General features: G+C 35.0%; 2 protein-coding genes across 6 annotated transcripts in view; both read right to left on the bottom strand.

The window, feature by feature from the left end:
• The window catches only part of LOC105197158 (Bardet-Biedl syndrome 4 protein homolog), a 184678-nt gene that overhangs the window by 56584 nt on the left and 107047 nt on the right, over positions 1–21047 (bottom strand). The window lies entirely within an intron of this gene.
• On the bottom strand, positions 16931–20668 carry LOC120357895. The gene is made up of 3 exons (XM_039449768.1): positions 20036–20668; positions 19654–19944; positions 16931–19567 (listed from the first exon to the last, which is right to left on the bottom strand). The coding sequence occupies exons 2-3, from the start codon at positions 19768–19770 to the stop codon at positions 19091–19093; spliced, it is 594 nt and encodes a 197-aa protein (XP_039305702.1). The 5' UTR covers positions 19771–19944; positions 20036–20668; the 3' UTR covers positions 16931–19090.

Raw genomic sequence — 21047 nt, 5'->3', positions numbered from 1 at the left:
TATTATATTGTATATACAGGATGTCCCAGAAATGTATGTATGTATATATGTATGTATATATGTATATAAAATGAGAACTTAAAATAGAGCATGTAACGTCATTAATACGCCATGAATCGGGTAAAACCCACTGTACTTGAAAGCACTGTAAATTAATTTTTATGCAAGATTCACATTTGGTACATTTAGTACTATGATCACTCATTAAGCGGCTAAGTAGCAACTTAATGTAACTTTAGATCCAATAATGATTGGATCTAAAGTTAGAAACCAATCATATTCAAATTTTACTTAGTCACAAGAAGAAAACCAGGTGTCTCACCCTGGGATTTCGACTCTAATTTTTTTAATTATTCTGAAGACAAAAAAAATTTACGTCTCCCGGCGTTTGATTAAATAGGCCTTAGTTTCAGAATAATAAATTTGTGAAAATTGGCCATATCCGAAGCGTGCCATATGAGCCTTCCCCGTAACCGTATTTTCAATCAGTGCAGTTGGCTCCGTGAGTTAGGTGCTTGCTTCATAATCATAAAATCTGGATTCGCTCCCGGAAGTAAGCAATAATTTTTTTTTAAATCGGTGTTTTTATTTATTTTTATTTATTTTGATGATATTGATATAGCATGCAAATTTTTGTAAAGAGAAAATTTAATTTAATATCATATTCTAAACATTACTTTAAATTTATTTTGAAGGAAATTTTAATTCAAGTAATAATATTTGAAATAATAAATAAGTGTGGGATATGATAAAGCGCCCTCTTAGTCCACGCACTCGTAACATAGAACATCTAGAGAGTTCGCGAGTAACGGACAAGGAGACAGACGATAATTAGAGTCGGACGAGGGAAGGCGTGCTAAGACGTGCGAGACAAAGCTATCTTCTAAAGACGTAGTTGTGAAATTCAATTCGGGCTTATTTATCCTTATATCCAATTATATTAACCAAATACACCTTTGTGTTAAAATTTAATAAATCTACAATTAGGGGCTCGTCCGGGATGAAGAAAAAAGTCCGTGAGTGAACGAACAAGATGGCGAATAAAGACGGTAAAGACGGTACGTCGGTGACGGCGGCGGCGAGCAGCAAAATGTACGAAGATATGACGATCGTACAATTGAAAGAAGAGCTAAAGGAGCGAAGACTTAAAACGACTGGCAACAAGCTGGAACTGGTGAATCGCTTGAAACGATACGACGATAGCGACGACGCTGCGAGCAGCCGGCAGGACGACGAGAGCGACGAGATGGATGAGACGGTGGTGGACAACACGAATGCCGAGAGCGGGGACGACAAGGCAGACATGACGATCGAGAGCGGAAAGTGCGTACTAACCTACAAGGACATCGAGGACGCTATCGATAAATTCAGTGGCGACGATAAATTCAGTGGGAAAAATGTTAACAAGTGGATACGAGAATTCGACGATCTGGCGAAATTATATGGGTGGTCAACAGCACATCAGACGATTTACGCGAGACGGTTGCTGATAGGGTCGGCTTTTCATAAACCATGAGGTACGCGGCAAACCCTAGGACATCAAGGCAGCGTTGAAATCAGAATTTGCGCCTAAACTGGATAGCCATGCGGTGCATAGAAAGCTGCAACGGAAGAAGAAGAAACCAGAAGAGACATATCAACAGTACTGCTATAAGATGCTGGATATTGCGTCGCCGATAAGTATGGAAACGTCCGCGATTATTCAGTATATAATAGATGGCATTAACGACGACGAGGTAAATAAAACAATTTTATATGGTGCGAAGACGATCTCACAATTAAAAGCGAAGTTAGATTTATATGAGTTAACGAAAGCAAGAAGTAAGAGCGCAAGTAACGTAAAGGTTAAGACGATTATAAAAAAAAAAACAGATGCAGACGAAGACGGACGATAAGACAGAGGTTAAACGTTGTTTTAATTGCGGCGGGAAAAATCATCTCAATGCGACGTGTCCGACGAAAGAAAAAGGCATACGGTGTTTTCAATGTAACGAGCATGGGCACATTGCAGCAAATTGTCCACAGCAGTCGAAAGTAGAAAAGAATAAAAATTGCAATGCGACCCAGAGTAAAGTAGAGAGCAGCTCTAAGGTAACACGTGACAAAACTAAAAAGATTTATAAAGTTGTCGAAATTTATAATAATGAAATAAATTTTTGTTTGATTTAGGTAGCGACATAAGCCTCATGCGTGCGAAATTTTTTGTCAGCATAGGAGCTCCAAATCTGACCAAAGCGGTCGATTAAATTTTGTGGTGGGCTCAAAGGAAAATGTTACCTTAGGACAAACTCATATAAAAGTATGTATTGACGGCTAAGATTTTGAAGTCGATTTCCATGTGGTCCCCGACGCACTCATAAATGATGACGTCCTTATTGGTTCAGACTTTTTAAGCAATGTCGATGTGCGAATAATAGGAGGTAAGATAAAAATTATTGTAAAAATAGAAACGGAATCTGACGAAATACCCTTTGTCAATAAAATCGATGTTATTTCGAAAATAGATGAAATAGATTTTTCATAAGTAAGTGATCAGGACCACAAGGAAGAAATTAAACGAATTATATCAGATTATAAGCCGCAGAAAACTAAAGACGTAGGAATTAAGCTACAAATTGTTATAAAAGACGAATTACCGATTTATCAACGATCCCGCAGGTTAGCATCACAAAAATTAAAGATTGTTGATTCTCAAATAGAAGCATGGTTAGAGCAAGGTATCATTCAGCCGTCATATTCAAATTACGCTAGCCCTATTGTCCTAGTAAAGAAAAAAGACGATAATACACGATTATGCGTAGATTATCGCAAACTAAATGATAAAATAATAAAGGTCCGTTATCCATTACCAATTATAGAAGACCAGATTGACAGACTATAGGGTGCTCGGGTTTTTACGACGTTAGATTTAGAGAACGGATTTTTCCACGTGGCAATAGACGAAGACAGTCGCAAATATACGGTATTCATTGTACCTAATGGGCATTATGAGTTTTTACGGATGCCATTTGGACTGAGTACTTTACCAGCATATTTTCAGAGATATATAAATGCTGTATTTAATCAACTAGTTGCAAAAGGAATCGTCTCAATATATATGGACTTGATTATACCCTCTTGATTGTCAGGAAGGTCTATCGCGATTGAGAACAGTCCTATCCGTAGCGAGGGAGTACGGTTCAAAAATAAATTAGAAAAAGTGTCAATTTTTACAAACGAAAGTTAACTATTTAGGTTATGATATAGAAAACGGGAACGTTGCGCCCGGGGAAGATAAAACTAGAGCAATAAAAGATTTTCCGACTCCAAAAGATGTAAAAGCGGTACAAAGCTTCGTAGGGCTTACAAGCTACTTCCGAAAATTCGTGTCGGGATATGCGACGATTGCTCGCCTCTGACTGATTTAGTGAAAAAAGATCGGCGTTTTTCTTTTGGCGATAAAGAAACAAAAGCATTCAATCAACTTAAAGAGATTCTTTGTAGCAAACCAGTGTTGCGCATATATTTTTCTAACGTGGAAACCGAATTACACACCGACACGTCGAGTCAAGGTTTTGGAGCGATTTTAATGCAACGTGATAGCGAAGATCGTTGTTTTCATCCAGTTTATTTTGCAAGCACTAAAACATTGCCGGCAGAAGCGAAACTACATAGTTACGAACTAGAGGTTCTAGCAGCTATAAAAGCAATTAAAAAAATTAGAATATACTTAATTGGTATTCCGTTTAAGGTAGTTACCGATTGTCAAGCGTTTGCGTTAACTCTTAAGAAAATTAATTGTTGTGCCAGGATTGCGAGATGGGCACTTTTCATGCAAGACTTTATGTACACTATTGAGCATCGTGCAGGAAGTCGTATGCGACATGTGGATGCTCTCAGCCGGAACTCACTACCTGTAACAATGATGGTGAACGAGTGCCAGGAGACGATTACAGTCAAATTGAAGAGGAGTCAACTAGACGACGATGAAGTTAAGAAAATTTTAAGCAAAGTTGATTTGGATGAAGCAGATGGCTACTGTTTAAAAAACGGGCTGTTACACAAGATAGTTAACGACGAAGCTTTAACAGTTGTACCGGAACCGATGCCATCCGGTATTATTCGACATGTTCACGATCGAGGCCATTTTACCGCTGAAAAGACGGAAAAGTTGATAAAGATGGACTACTGGTTTAAAGGGATGTGTCCGAAGATAGAAAAGTATGTACAGAACTGCATCAACTGTATCTTAGCTGAAAGAAAATCTGGAAAACTTGAAGGGATGATTACATCCAATCAACAAGGAAGGTGTACCTTTTGGATCGTATCACATCGACCATCTGGGACCTTTACCTTCCACGAAAAAGAAATACGTGCATATCTTCGCAGTGACCGACGGGTTTACAAAATTTGTCTGGTTGTATCCGGTAAAGACGACAAGCACAGCCGAGGTAATAGACAAATTAGTCAAACAGAGCGCTATCTTTGGAAAACCACGACGCATTGTATCAGATCAAGGCAGCGCCTTCACCTCACACGACTTCAAGGAGTACTGCAAAGACGAGGGAATTGATCACACGACCATTGTGACTGGAATGCCTCGAAGGAACGGTCAAATAGAGAGAGTCAACTGGACACTGATACCACTCTTGACGAAACTGGCAATCCCAAATCCTGCTGAATGGCACAAGTATGTTGAAAAAGCGCAGAGATACCTAACTAATGTACCTAGCAGAAGTACTGGAATATCGCTGTTTTATCTCTTGTTTGGTACCAGAATGAAGATGAAAGAAGACCCTGTAATTAGAGACATCATAGAAGCAGAAACAGCGACGTTGTATCAACAGGAACGTGAAGAATCTTGGAATCGGGCAAAACAATCTATCGCTCAAATCCAGGAAGAAAACAAAAAGACTTACAATAAGAAAAGCTCCTCCACATTACCAAGAAGGCGGTTTAGTCGCTATAAGACGCACACAAGGTGGACCAAGACTAAAATTCGCTGTTAAATACCTGGGTCCCTATCGTGTTAAGAAAACACTTCGCAACGAACGTTACATCGTCGAGAAAGTAGGAGAAGAAGAAGGCCCACGCACGACATCCACTGCGGCAGACCATATGAAACCTTGGGAAAACACATCATCCATATCTGAGGACAGATATAAGTAGGATAGCCGAGTGTGGGATATGATAAAGCGCCCTCTTAGTCCACGCACTCGTAACATAGAACATCTAGGGAGTTCGCGAGCAACTGACAAGGAGACAAACGACAATTAGAGTCGGACGAGGGAAGGCGTGCTAAGACGTGCGAGACGAAGCTATCTTCTAAAGACGTAGTTGTGAAATTCATGTATCGGGCTTATTTATCCTTGTATCCAATTATATTAACCAAATACACTTTTGTGCTAAAATTTAATAAATCTACATAAGTAACAATAATATTGTTGTACTCGACGAGACGAGCACACAAAACACTCGCGAAGGAAAGAACGAACACACGACACGAAATGATTAGACACTCTTTTACAAAAAGGAACACTGACTTTAATCTAATAACTTTGTACAATAAAACCGTAGCAGAATTATTCAGAACATCTCATGAAAGCTCCGCGTCCCGAAACAGAACAAAAACCGGCGGCGTATCTTTTATTAAATCGATCTTTTTTTGGCCAGCTTTTCAAGTTCAGCCGAAAAGCGGGCATAACACTGAGTGTTCACTTCGGTATCACTTTGTTTGTTGAGTCCATGCAATTGTATTTTAATGTGTAACATTTCGGATATAGAACTTTTAACATAAGATGGCTCCTTATCACGGGGGTGACACTGCCGAGATTTATGCGTCTAGATTTTGTTTCACCGGAACATTAAGCCGCTTGGTGGCATCCTTACAACGCTTACATCCGATTTGAAAGTTATTGTTTTACTAGAAAATGCAGGTTAAAAAAACAAAATTCAATCTTACTAGATCGAATAAAGCTTTCTAACAGTTTTAATCGTTTTAATGTTTAACAGGTTTATGCGTCAGTCAAATCTGTCAAATCAAAGGATGCAGGTAAGAACTACCGCCTCTTACGGATTTTCTGATCATAAGGAGACATTTGAGGGACGCGTAAAAGCATAGCGAAGTATAAGCAGTGTCACCCTCGTGCTCCTTATCTAAAATTTCCACGTTCTCCCAATCAAAACCGTGGTTCTCTTCAATACTGTGTAACAAAATAACTGAGGGAGAACTGGCTTTCCTAATATCGGCTTTATGTTCACTGACTCTTGTTTTTAATTGACGTTTTGTCTGTCCCACATAAGAAGACTCGCAGTCTTTACAATTAATTTTATAAACAACGTCATTACAAGAAAGACGCTCTATATTGTCTTTGCCAGTAGTTATAAATCTGTTTAGCTTACAATTAGTGGGGATCGTAAACGCGACACTACAATTAAACTTACACAAGAAAAAGGAAAATTTCTCCGATACCAAACTCCTCTCGGATGCATATCTTTCTATTCTCGAGCGTATTTCCCCTTCTTCAGTTCGTCATCCCTCCTTTGATTCTTGCGTTCAGTCCGCCGAAACTATCTCGTTCGATCCACATTATTCGTAACTGAACTTTCCAAGATGTAATATCCACAAGGATAAGACACGTGTTTTGGAGCTTAGAGGTATTTTCAGTTCTTAGTTCCTATTATATTTATAATTTTTTTATTTCATGTTTTTCTTTTTTACAATTTTAATTCATGACTTGTACAGCCTTCTTTATTTATTCTTATTTATTTTCTTTTATAATGTTAAATTATATTTTTTCTTATTGTTGTCGGTTACAATTTTATAATTTTTTATTTCAATTATCTCTTGTTTATTGTCAGCAATCAAGTCATGCCGTTTTCCCGAAACTCTTGTCTTGGGACACGTTCCGTGAAGATGTTTATTGTAATAAGTCCTTGAAGGAAGATGTACGTTGCGGCATCTCACAGTTTCTATTTGTTTGGTAACTCGATTTATTTTTTGACTTCTATTTGTTAAATTTGAACTATTCATATTGTAATTTGTGCGATTTTTATATATATTTTATAGAATGTTACAATTTATACTGACAAGGGGAGGACCAAGTGAGAGACCCCTGGATTTTGATCCCAATTTTTTTAGTTATTCTGGAGACGAAAAAAAAGTTTACGTCTCCCGGCGTTTCATTGAATAGGCCTTAGTTTCGAAATAATAAATTTGCGAAAATTGGCCAAACCGCCGCGCGCCTTATGAGCCTTCCCGGTAACTCTTCTCGCAACCAGTGCAGTCGGCTCCGTGCGTTAGGTGCTTGCTTTACAATCGTAAGATCCGGGTTCGCTCCCGGATGTGTACAATATTTTTTTTCTTTTTTTTTCTTTTTTTAATAAATGTATTTATTTATCTTGATGATATTAATATAGTATGCAAATTTCTAAAATAGAAAATTTAATTTAATATCATTTTCTAAACTTCAATTTAAATTTAATTTGAAGGGAATTTGAATTCAAGTAATAATATTTGAAATAATAAATAGGTAATAATAATAATAATATATAAGTTATTTGAAACGGATAACATATAAAGGCAATGTATCTAAATTTTTAAATTGTTTAAATTTAACACTGGTATTCTTCTTCTACGATTAATTATTTTAAAAACTAGAATTTTAAAATACTGTTAATATTATTTCCAATTAAATTTTAAATTAAACAATTTGAAAATTTAGATACGTTGCTTTTATATGTTATCCGTTTCAAATAACTTATATATTATTATTATTATTACCTATTTATTATTTCAAATATTATTACATGAATTCAAATTCCCTTCAAATTAAATTTAAATTGAAGTTTAGAAAATGATATTAAATTAAATTTTCTATTTTAGAAATTTGCATACTATATTAATATCATCAAGATAAATAAATACATTTATTAAAAAAAGAAAAAAAATGAAAAAAAAATATTGCACACATCCGGGAGCGAACCCGGATCTTACGATTGTAAAGCAAGCACCTAACGCACGGAGCCGACTGCACTGGTTGCGAGAAGAGTTACCGGGAAGGCTCATAAGGCGCGCGGCGGTTTGGCCAATTTTCGCAAATTTATTATTTCGAAACTAAGGCCTATTCAATGAAACGCCGGGAGACGTAAACTTTTTTTTCGTCTCCAGAATAACTAAAAAAATTGGGATCAAAATCCAGGGGTCTCTCACTTGGTCCTCCCCTTGTGAGGAAGACCGTCATTAAAGATTTGTATTATCGTGGATTTATGTTATTTATTGCATTTAACATCCTGCGTGACTCTTAAGCTCATTATTTCTTTATTTTAATTTATTTATGAGCCTTAACTTTTGTTTATATTGCTTTTATGATGTTTATCATCCAAGTAATTGTTCGCACTCACGCCCAAGCACGCACACATACGCACAAGCACACACACACATACGATGTGCAAAAATTTGACCAGCAACCTCCACGTGGTGCACATTGGATAATGTCGGTGGTATGCGTCAGTTCTCGGAAAAATATACTGTAAAAAATGTGTTCCTTCAAAGTCTTGTAACTCGGTTAAAAAAAAATCGTAGAAAAATTAAAAAAAAGCAAAACAATAAAACAAGGGTTAAGGCTCTTATAATTAAAATAAAATAAAGAATAGTGAGCTCAAGAGCCACGCAGGATGTCGGGTGCAAATAAATAACGAAAGACTTCAATGTCAAGCAGGCAAACGTTTCGACCTTTAATAACGGTCTTCTTCAGTGATAATACAAGTCTATAAAAAAACAATCGCACTAATTAAGAAATGAATTCGTCGGAATAAACAAATAAAAATCGAAAAATTAAAACTAAAAACAAAGTTACCAAAAAGATAGAGATTACATCGTATTATAGCGTCTTAGCATAATGATATTATGAACAACCTCACAGAGCGTGTGCCGAGACAAGAGTTTTGTGAAACAACATCGATTGGTTGCTGACAAATGAATAAATAAATAAATAAGACAATGATGTTAAAATGATGACTATAAAGCTTGTGGCATACAACAGTGAAATTAAATAGTTAAAAAAGAAGAAGTATAAGCGGAATATAAGTAAAAAGATTCTAATAAATAAATAAGAAAGCTGTACAAGTCATTAGATATAAAATTGTAAAAAATCATTCTAAAAGTAATGTAAATTCAAAAAAGGAAAAGAGGAGATAAGTCAGAGCGAAAATCAAATACAGATTGCCTCTAAGTACCAAAACTCGTGTCACAGCCTTGAGATGGGATGTTACATCTCGGTGAGAATAGATACATATAATATAGACCGAAACGAGATAGCCTCGGTGGCCCGAACGAAAGGAATAGAAGGAGAAGGGGTGATGAACCTAAGAAGGGGGAATACGCTCGAGGATAGGAAGATACGCATCCGAGAGAAGTTCGGTATCGCTTTGTTTATTGAGTCCGTGCATTTGATTTTTGATGTGTAGCATCTCGGATATAGATCTTTTGACATAAGATGGCTCCTTGTCTAAAATTTTTACGTTCTCCCAATCAAATTCGTGATTTTCTCCGATGCGATGTAACGAAATAACTGAAGGAGAACTGGCCTTCCTAATGTCTGCTTTATGTTCGCTAACTCTTGTTTTTAATTGACGTTTCGTCTGTCCCACGTAAGAAGAATCACAGTCCTTACAATTAATTTTGTAGACCACGTCATTACAAGAAAGACGCTCTGTATGATCTTTACCTGTCGTTATAAATTTATTAAGTTTAGAAGGGATTGTGAACGCAACACTGCAGTCAAACTTACATGCGAAAGACGAAAATTTCTCTGATACCGACTCAATGTAAGGGATCGTAAAAAATCTTCTAACACGTTTATCCTCAACGTAGGTGTCATCTTTATAAAAAAGGTCTTTAAGTCTGGAATTTATCATGGAGAAGATAAAATTTAAAGGATAGTTATTTTCCAATAAAATGTTAACTAAATTTATGAAGTTCTTACAATGAAATTGAGGATGTGATAATAACAGTAACTTGTCAACCAAACCAAAAATAACACCCTTTTTATGACACAGGGGATGGTGTGGGAAAAAATGTAAGTATCTTCCTGAGAAAGTTGGTTTGCGGTATTGATCGAAAATAATCCTATTATTCACATTTATAAGCATAACATCAAGAAAACTGATTTTTCCCTCGATCTCTCTCTCCATAGTAAATTGTAAACGGTCATGCATGGAATTAAACGTGTCAAGAATGCCCGATAGCGAATTAGCCGGGGCTGCTACTATAATGTCATCTACATATCTGCAGTAAAAAGGTAGATGAAAAGAAAGGAGTTTCAACGCCTTACACTCCAAATCCTGCATGACCAGATTCGCTAAAATAGGAGACAGCGGTGATCCCATCGGCAGACCGAAGATCTGTTTATAGCAAGTATTATTAAATTTAAAATATGTGGAATCTATTATTAAATTTAGAGCTTTAAGAAATTCATTGACCGGAACAGTAGTATTTTTTGAAATCAGATCCCATCTGGTCGTGACGTTTTCCACCGCTTTTTTGGAACGTTGGTGAAAAGAGACACGACGTCCAATGACACTAAGACGTGATCCGATTCCACGTGAAGGCCATTAAGTTTATTGACCAAATGGAAGCTATTTTTCACGAAACTATCTGCTTCCGGTATACTGTTATAAATTATGTTATGTAAAAAATAAGCTAGAGAGTGTAACAGACTATTTATGGAAGAAATTATAATTCTTAAAGGGTTATTAGGTTTGTGGATCTTCGGCAGGCCGTAGGCTCTCGGCAAAACACCGTCCGTTGTCAATAAACTCCTATAAATATGTTGTTCAATGAAACCTTTATGTTTCCATATGGAGAGAAGAGAGCGAGTCACTTTGGTTAATTTTTGAATCGGATCTTTGGATAATTTGACGTAAGTAGACTCGTCAGAGAGCATGCCCTCCATCTTCGAGATATAATCATTCTTGTCAAGGGCAACTGTTACATTACCCTTGTCCGCTCTGGTAAACAAAATATTAGGCTGCTCCCTAACGAATCTTCCCGTGGTTCGTAACCAGTCTTTAATTAGCTGGTCATTGATATTTACCTGACGGTCGTTGCGAAACAAGGTCTCCAAGATCGATACCGAACGATTCCTTATTGCCACGTGTATGTTTTCTCGGTATTGTGAGATGTTATGTTCTATGTGTTTGATGAATTCTAATAATGTTCTTCCTCTGTCACCATCCAATAAAGGTAAACCAAAGCGGTCCCCCAGTTGTAAGAGATATTGGACGTCCCTCGGGATGTCATTATTGCTGAGATTAGTAAACCAATCGTTATGCAAAGTGTCCAGAGGAATCTCAGAATTAAATTCAGAGGGAGACACATGGATTTTGTGTATTGTCTCATTCACACTGGGCGTAAGCCGTTGGAAAGAAAAAGTTGTTTTCTCATTAGTCACATCCGAAGTCTTGGCGACATATTTAATGTGTCTTATGTTATTAATCCAATACTGACGCTTTTTTTGTTTCAACCAATCGATCTTTTTATCGACCCTGAAGATCTCCCTGCGCCACAACCAACCGTTCCTTTTTTCTTGAAATGTGAAAAAATCACTTTCGATCATTGGAGGAAGGACGTTCGACACGCTCCTAGAGGTCTTATAAAATCGGTCCCTTAGAAAATATAAATGTTTGTACGCATCTTTAAGTTCTAGCTTTAATACAATGTTAATAAAGTTGTTACTGATTCTATTCAGACTATTTGACGAGGTCTTATGGAACAATACAATATTTGTGTGTCTTCTGTAAATATTCAAATGTGTCGGAGTGAGATTATAATTTATGCAAGCTTTGATAAAACGAATTCGCATGTGTAAAAGTGTCAAAGATCGGCTGAGTTTAATAAACTGATTTAAGGGAAAACATGTGCGGCTTCCAAAACAATTTCTAATAAAAGTAAAAAATTTTGGCGAAGATGTAAAGACTTGAGAACCCATAGTAACGCTCGGGTTAATTAACAAAACAATAAAACAAGGGTTAAGGCTCTTATAATTAAAATAAAATAAAGAATAGTGAGCTCAAGAGCCACGCAGGATGTCGGGTGCAAATAAATAACGAAAGACTTCAATGTCAAGCAGGCAAACGTTTCGACCTTTAATAATGGTCTTCTTCAGTGATAATACAAGTCTATAAAAAAACAATCGCACTAATTAAGAAATGAATTCGTCGGAATAAACAAATAAAAATCGAAAAATTAAAACTAAAAACAAAGTTACCAAAAAGATAGAGATTACATCTTATTATAGCGTCTTGGCATAATGATATTGTGAACAACCTCACAGAGCGTGTGCCGAGACAAGAGTTTTGTGAAACAACATCGATTGGTTGCTAACAAATGAATAAATAAATAAATAAGACAATGATGTTAAAATGATGGTGTTTTGCCGAGAGCCTACGGCCTGCCGAAGATCCACAAACCTAATAACCCTTTAAGAATTATAATTTCTTCCATAAGTAGTCCGTTACACTCTCTAGCTTATTTTTTACATAACATAATTTATAACAGTATACCGGAAGCAGATAGTTTCGTGAAAAATAGCTTCCATTTGGTCAATAAACTTAATGGCCTTCACGTGGAATCGGATCACGTCTTAGTGTCATTGGACGTCGTGTCTCTTTTCACCAACGTTCCAAAAAACTTAGCGGTGGAAAGCGTCACGACCAGATGGGATTTGATTTCAAAAAATACTACTGTTCCGGTCAATGAATTTCTTAAAGCTCTAAATTTAATAATAGATTCCACATATTTTAAATTTAATAATACTTGCTATAAACAGATCTTCGGTCTGCCGATGGGATCACCGCTGTCTCCTATTTTAGCGAATCTGGTCATGCAGGATTTGGAGTGTGAGGCGTTAAAACTCTTTTCTTTTCATCTACCTTTTTACTGCAGATATGTAGATGACATTATATTAGCAGACATTATATTAGCGGCTAATTCGCTATCGGGCATTCTTGACACGTTTAATTCCATGCATGACCGTTTACAATTTACTATGGAGAGAGAGATCGAGGGAAAAATCAGTTTTCTTGATGTTATGCTTATAAATGTGAATAATAGGATTATTTTCGATCAATACCGCAAACCAACTTTCTCAGGAAGATACTTAAATTTTTTCTCACACCATCCCCTGTGTCATAAAAAGGGTGTTATTTTTGGTTTGGTTGACAAGTTACTGTTATTATCACATCCTCAATTTCATTGTAAGAACTTCATAAATTTAGTTAACATTTTATTGGAAAATAACTATCCTTTAAATTTTATCTTCTCCATGATAAATTCCAAACTTAAACACCTTTTTTTATAAAGATGACACCTACGTTGAGGATAAACGTGTTAGAAGATTTTTTACGATCCCTTACATTGAGTCGGTATCAGAGAAATTTTCGTCTTTCGCATGTAAGTTTGACTGCAGTGTTGCGTTCACAATCCCTTCTAAACTTAATAAATTTATAACGACAGGTAAAGATCATACAGAGCGTCTTTCTTGTAATGACGTGGTCTACAAAATTAATTGTAAGGACTGTGATTCTTCTTACGTGGGACAGACGAAACGTCAATTAAAAACAAGAGTTAGCGAACATAAAGCAGACATTAGGAAGGCCAGTTCTCCTTCAGTTATTTCGTTACATCGCATCGGAGAAAATCACGAATTTGATTGGGAGAACGTAAAAATTTTAGACAAGGAGCCATCTTATGTCAAAAGATCTATATCCGAGATGCTACACATCAAAAATCAAATGCACGGACTCAATAAACAAAGCGATACCGAACTTCTCTCGGATGCGTATCTTCCTATCCTCGAGCGTATTCCCCCTTCTTAGGTTCATCACCCCTTCTCCTTCTATTCCTTTCGTTCGGGCCACCGAGGCTATCTCGTTTCGGTCTATATTATATGTATCTATTCTCACCGAGATGTAACATCCCATCTCAAGGCTGTGACACGAGTTTTGGTACTTAGAGACAATCTGTATTTGATTTTCGCTCTGACTTATCTCCTCTTTTCCTTTTTTGAATTTACATTACTTTTAGAATGATTTTTTACAATTTTATATCTAATGACTTGTATAGCTTTCTTATTTATTTATTAGAATCTTTTTACTTATATTCCGCTTATATTTCTTCTTTTTTAACTATTTTATTTCACTGTTGTATGCCACAAGCTTTATAGTCATCATTTTAACATCATTGTCTTATTTATTTATTTATTCATTTGTCAGCAACCAATCGATGTTGTTTCACAAAACTCTTGTCTCGGCACACGCTCTGTGAGGTTGTTCACAATATCATTATGCTAAGACGCTATAATAAGATGTAATCTCTATCTTTTTGGTAACTTTGTTTTTAGTTTTAATTTTTCGATTTTTATTTGTTTATTCCGACGAATTCATTTCTTAATTAGTGCGATTGTTTTTTTATAGACTTGTATTATCACTGAAGAAGACCGTTATTAAAGGTCGAAACGTTTGCCTGCTTGACATTGAAGTCTTTCGTTATTTATTTGCACCCGACATCCTGCGTGGCTCTTGAGCTCACTATTCTTTATTTTATTTAAAAAAAAAAGCATTTTGTAAAAAAAATGTTATACTTTATGGCACTTACATTGCATTTGTCGAAAAAAAATTTTTTTATTGAACTACAGGCTGTCCAAAATAAGTAACTTTAAGGAAAAAACAGTGTATCTTTTTTCGGGCATAGCACTGAGAAATGGAGAAAATTTTTGAAAACCATTGATAGCATGTTACAGCTAAAACTTCGAGCTTTAAAATGCTTTTTTCATTTTTTATCTACGATGATTTTTTTACGTAATACCGATATCATTTGTAAAAATGCAAGTTTAGCTTCAAAGTTGCGTAACTTGGTTAAAAAAGAAATCGTAGAGAAAGTTTGAAAAAAAGCATTCTGTAGGCAAAATGTTTTAGTTTATGAAACTTTGTTTGAATTATTCAAAAAAAGAATTCTTTTGTCGAGCTACAAAGTATCAAAGATACAAAATTTTAAGGAACAAAACAAGATGTACTTTTTTACTGTATAAGACAAGAAAGTTAAAGAAACTTTAAAAATCTGTCAATTCAACGTTTAAGTTGAAACTTCATATTTAAACAATTAAACTTGAGTAAACGATTTTCGAGATTTAACAAACAGTAGTAGATACAAGGCAAGTGAGAATCCAGCGCGGTTAATGTATCGTGAAAACAAATATATTTAATGCACAATATTCTTGACATTTTCTACATTTTCCGTTGTTACGTCCAACCCGAATAATAGCTGAATAGAATCTGGGTAAGGAAGGAAAAGATGCAACGACTTGAGAAGGTGCATGTTTGGTTAGGGCAAGCGGCACAACGGTGCGCGTCGACAACCCGGGATATATAGGTCAATGGGGCCCAACGACAAAATATCCGGGCGTTCCGCATCCCTCGGTCCTGTTTTGAGGCAACAAATCTAATTGTTTTACCTCGGGATCGGACCTAGTGCTTACCTTATTGAGAGCGAAGGATTGTGGTCGTGGTTAAGAAATCAGGACAAATTAATTATTAATGATTTATTCTAAATTAATAATAAAAAATTACAAAATCATTCATTTATCATTTTTATTTTCGAAATTATGGCACTTAAAATTATTAAACATTTCTATGATAATATTTAGAAAAAAAAAAAAAATGTACAGATCAAGTTAATGTTTCTTTTGTGGTAATTACATAAAGAGAAGAAGGAGTTGAACATTATATTATTGGCAAAAAAAAACAGATTAAACTAAATTATAAATGATTTATTCTAACAATATTATTTAACTTAATGTTTAAGTTAAATAATATTGTTAGAATAAGTCATTTATAATTTAGTTTAAATTTCTGTTATCGCGATTACATAAGGTGAACAAGGAATTAAACATTATACAGTCAGAACAAAAACAGATTACACTAAATTATAAATAATATATTCAAAATGACAATAATGAGAGGTTACCATGTTATTTAATTTAATGCATAATTTAATCTTTCCATATTTATAAATATGTTGGTTGAAATAAAAAAAGAAAGACTCAAACGTTTCAATAATATTGCTTAACGAATCAACTTAACGCTCTTTTTGTCACAATTACAGAGAAGCAAATAAAATTATATTGTTTAACTAATTGTAAGAACAGATTAGATTAAGGATTGTATTATTATAATTGATAATTATACTATCTAACGCTATTAGTTTAAAATTATAGCAAGTAATACTATTTTCTTATACTATTAGTTATTTACATAACAACTTCTAATTTTTCCTAAGGCGTATATGTGCGCACGTATGTGTATGTAGTTAGGTTGGAATTTCATTTAAAACCGCAGTGTTAAGGCGAAAGTGGTTTAAGAATATAAGCTTAGGAACTAAATAATAGGGAGCAAAATGAGGGAGAAAGCCACGGATTGCCTCGAAGTCAAATTCGTCTGGGAAGGAAAGCATTGGGAGTCCGTGGAAAATATCCAAAAGCATGTTACAACGTTCCTAAGAAACATTCCTATCGAAAAGTTTCAGGGTGCCTTCCAGGCCTGGCAGACACGTCTCCGCAAGTGTATCGATGCTGGGAGAGAGTATTTTAAAGAATTTTAAGCATTTGTACCGGCACGATCAATAAATCTATTTTTCCCAGAAAATGTGCATTACTTTTATAATGGACCATGTATAACAATGTCGTTCGCAAGAGAGAGAAAAGGTGGTCGGAAAACAAGAACAAAATAAGAAATAAACGGTTGATTTGGGGCTTACTACTTGGTGATTGTAGTGTTAGTGTTGGTAATGTTGGTGTTGCAGACAATGCAGGAGTCTCGGAGCCGCAAGCTTCCAAACTGGGGTGCACTCTGCGGGAGACGGCCGATCTGGTCAAAAGGATTCTGCGTCTGATGCATTATGTTCGGGAGATCCCAAATAGCCTCGTTTTACAATGGCATTTTTTTTTTGACTGAGACTTACGCTCCGTATAAGTTTAAAGACCGCGGATTTGAGAGTCACAGAACTCAGACATACAAGATGCCACGGAACTGTGATTCGGATTGAGCAAGAATCAAGACTACTCATTCCGCTAGAAAACGCGCCTATTTATACTATTTTTCGTTTATGATTCCCTCTGTCCTATCAAGGGCCGTGTGCACCAATTTACTCATTAATGCGCCCACGTGCAATATTTGGTTTTACGATTTTTTTTATATTCCTCGGTAATTGTTATCCTGAGAAAGCGGCAGGTTTGACAATTGAACTCCGAGAAAGCATTACACGTTAAAATTTTATTAATTTATTGCTATGTGGGCGCCGGGTATTTAAAACCCGAAAGGGTGCACACGTGTGTCTTCCAGCTCCCTGATTTTACTACCTTTGGTGTTTCCGACGTCGAGCGACGGTGTCATCTTAAATCCCCATGATTGGTGAATTTATAATTTCTTAATTCGTGACATCTGATTATTGCTGTAAGTGTTACCGTATTCTTGGAATCGGAGTGAGATTATAATAATAGGTGAATCATCACCGCTCAGCCCTATTAATTACGATATCCGCTGGTTATGAAGGAAAAGAATCATTACTCCGCAGGACGTAACACCGTACGTTTCAAGCTTTGGAGTCACCTTCAGCGTAACAAAATCAAAACATTAATTATTTGTAACAACAAAAACGGGCCAATAACGAGCAATAAATCAAGTTGTTCTAAATATATTCACATATATTTTCTCACAGGGTTGGAAAAGTTGTAAAAATAACTAGTTACAGTTACAGTTTCTTTCTTCCAAAATAACTACTTACAAGGGGAGCACCAGACATTGTCCCCTCCGATTTCGTTGAACTTTATATATGTTATAAACCTATCCTCTCACTAATTCATCCTAAAGTAATAGGACCCGCCTCTCAAGCATTCGCGAAAAAAACGCGTTTAAAGATTTACGTGTGCGTAATGTACCGTGTAGTAAGAACAGATTGACACCTAAGCGGCGTAGCCTAGTCGGTAAGGCGCCTGACTACGATGCTGTATATTACTGGTTCGAATCTTACTTTTTTCATTTTTTTTTTTTTAATTTCCTTGCAACGTACTATTGTGTGAGGTGTATGTTTTTCAATATTTAGCCTATAAAATAACTGTTTTAATTATACAATTAATTATATTTCAGAAATTATAAAATTCATCTATTTATTAATGTTTTTAAGGTTTTGTGAATAAAATTTATGTAACTTTAGAATGAGTTAATAAAACATTTTATAATACATAATGAAAGGAAAGTAAGGAAGAAAATAAAATATTTTATGATACGTAATGAAAAAAAAAGGAAAATAAGAGGAGAAAGTCAATAAAAAAGTCAATCTTCTATAACATTATTCATAAGATTTTAATAAGCAAGTTTTTAATAAACATATTTAATTAAGCTATTGCTCATCTTCGGAATGAGATTCATTTTCGGATGAGTTACATGTTTTGGGGTGATATTCATCATAGAAACATACAAAACATAATATCTTTTTACAATGAGCATATTGAATGAAGCCCACATTTTTACAAAAACACAATTTTTTAATTATTGAAATAGAAAAACATATTTCGTTTATATTGAGAAATATCGGTCTCTCTTCTATTAATTTTGATGCGTACCACGCGTATAAAAGCATCGGTTTAAAAACGGGAGCGCTCAATTGATGCAATAACAAAGAATGTATTTTAATAGCATCTTCACGAGCACCTATTTCTCGTTGTTGTTGTAATAAAGTGGGACAATTTTGCAACTTTTTAATAAAATTTTTGACTTGCCGATAAAAATAAACGTCACATGGTTGACAAAGAGGTGTACATTTAGGAGAAATTACTTTTACAGTACATGATGCTCTGCCTACTTCATCATCGAAAATATCGTCGTACAATGTCATATCCGTTTGACCTCCCCATGAATCAATCAACAATAAAAATTTATTATTTGCAACATAAGGCGATAAACAATATTTTAAATAATCTGTATATATATTTTTTGTCAATTTACCCGATTTCGAACATGTTACAAAAACATATTTTTATATTCTGCAATTAAATGATCAATTTTTTTTTTGCACCAAAGGACCAAATTTTCCTGTCGATTCCTGCATGCATAAAAAAACGACAGGTAATATTTTTCCCGAAGCAGTAATAGTGTACTGTGCTGTGTAAGAGTGAGAGATATCATGCAGGCTTTTCTTTTTAATCAGGACAGTCTTTGAACCTTGTGGTGCAAGCGTTCTATTGTATGTAATTTGATATTGACAGCCTGTTTGATCCGTGTTAATAACAAAATCAGAATCATATTCCGGCATAATTGCTTTTGTTTGTATTTGGAATCGTTCGGCTGATTCCAATATTTCATCTAACGATGCATGTTCTCTGTTACTAATATACCTTGTAATTGTTTGTTGCCGTATTTTGTATTTATTCTTAAATCTGTTGATCCAACTTTTGCTGGCAGAGAAGTTAAAGGCATCATTAATGAATGGAAATGCTATCGCCATTGCCCACTGCTGTAAAGTTCTCGTTGTTATCTGAAAATTAATGTAAATATTAATTTAAATTTTTGAAATCTTTGTAATTTTATAATATAATATAGAAATATTGTGTAAAATTATACCTGCTTAAGACACTCTCTTGCTTCCTGAAAGTGTTCGAATGTCTGCATTTTAATATATTTCCATTTATCTATTGATATTCCTCCTCTTTTGACGTCTTCTTTCCATGCACGCAGCATTCTTCTATCTTTTAATTTGTGGCAACCTTTTCTTTGCAAATTTTTTATGCTCCATTTAGGATGAATCTCGGCAAGAGCAACCGTTTTTTCTTTATACGCAAAAGGAATCGTTTTATAATCGTGAAAAACTTACAATTCTGGTTGGAATTCATTATCAGATTCTTCAAGTATACACTATAAATAAAGCACATTTACGTTGTTAATTGTATGTCAACTTTAATGATTCAAAAAAAAGTTAAAATATCAACAAAAATTCAAAACTTACCTCTTCATATTCTTCTTGATTGACAATATCAATTTCTTCCGCACATATAAGATTATCATCTATAATTATTCTGCGATCTTGTAGCATGAATATTATTTCTTTGAAAATTTCTGTACCCATAGCAATGGAAGCCTCTGATATTTCAGTTGATGGAGTATTAGTTAGCAGATTTTCTGCTACTAATAAACTCTTGCAATAAATAAGAGCGTTTGTTAGGTTATTTTTCATTACTTCATTTTCATTCGGCGGAGATTCCGGGCTTGAAATATTTTCTTCTGCACTGGAACTTGTTGGTTCTTGCATTTTTATAAATGATATATTCGCACTGCAATTTATACACGGTATGCTCTGAACGCTAGCTACTGCTCGAATGAACCCAACAGTTTCAAAACCGTTTAAACGACCTTATAGTGTTACAAAGAAAACAAGTTCTCAGGTAGCGCGCGTATAACTACACAGATATCCTTGCCAAAAGGGACTGTCTGTGTAGCCGAAATTCGTTGCGACAAGAAAAAAAATCGTGGCAAAAATAATTTAAAATATGTTTAATTGAATAAAAAATAAATTTCAACACATAATTAATAATATTTTATTAACACATTTTAAAATTATATAATAAAATTATATTATTTTTTATTCACAAAACCTTAAAAACTTTAATGAATAGATGAATTTTATAATTTCTGAAATATAATTAATTGTATAATTAAAACAGTTATTTTATAGACTAAATATTGAAAAACATACACCACACACAATAGTACGTTGGAAGGAAATTAAAAAAAAAAAAATGAAAAAAGTAAGATTCGAACCAGTAATATGCAGCATCGTAGTCAGGCGCCTTACCGACTAGGCTACGCCGCTTAGGTGTCAATCTGTTCTTACTACACGGTACATTACGCACACGTAAATCTTTAAACGCGTTTTTTTCGCGAATGCTTGAGAAGCGGGTCCTATTACTTTAGGATGAAGTGGGAGGATAGGTTTATAACATATATAAAGTTCAACGAAA

The sequence above is a fragment of the Solenopsis invicta genome, chromosome 5 (genome assembly GCF_016802725.1).
Source record: "Solenopsis invicta isolate M01_SB chromosome 5, UNIL_Sinv_3.0, whole genome shotgun sequence".
In the NCBI taxonomy this organism is placed as follows: Eukaryota; Metazoa; Arthropoda; class Insecta; order Hymenoptera; family Formicidae; genus Solenopsis; species Solenopsis invicta.
This window is presented reverse-complemented; position numbering and strand designations above follow the sequence as displayed.

Bases quoted from the DNA above. Each gene is read 5' to 3' on its own strand.
- LOC120357895 (XM_039449768.1), bottom strand. From the start codon at position 19,770: ATGCTGCGTGCATGGAAAGAAGACGTCAAAAGAGGAGGAATATCAATA. The intron at 19,568-19,653 runs GTATAATTTTAC...ATTAATTTTCAG, and splicing joins CAAGAGAGTGTCTTAAGCAG to ATAACAACGAGAACTTTACA.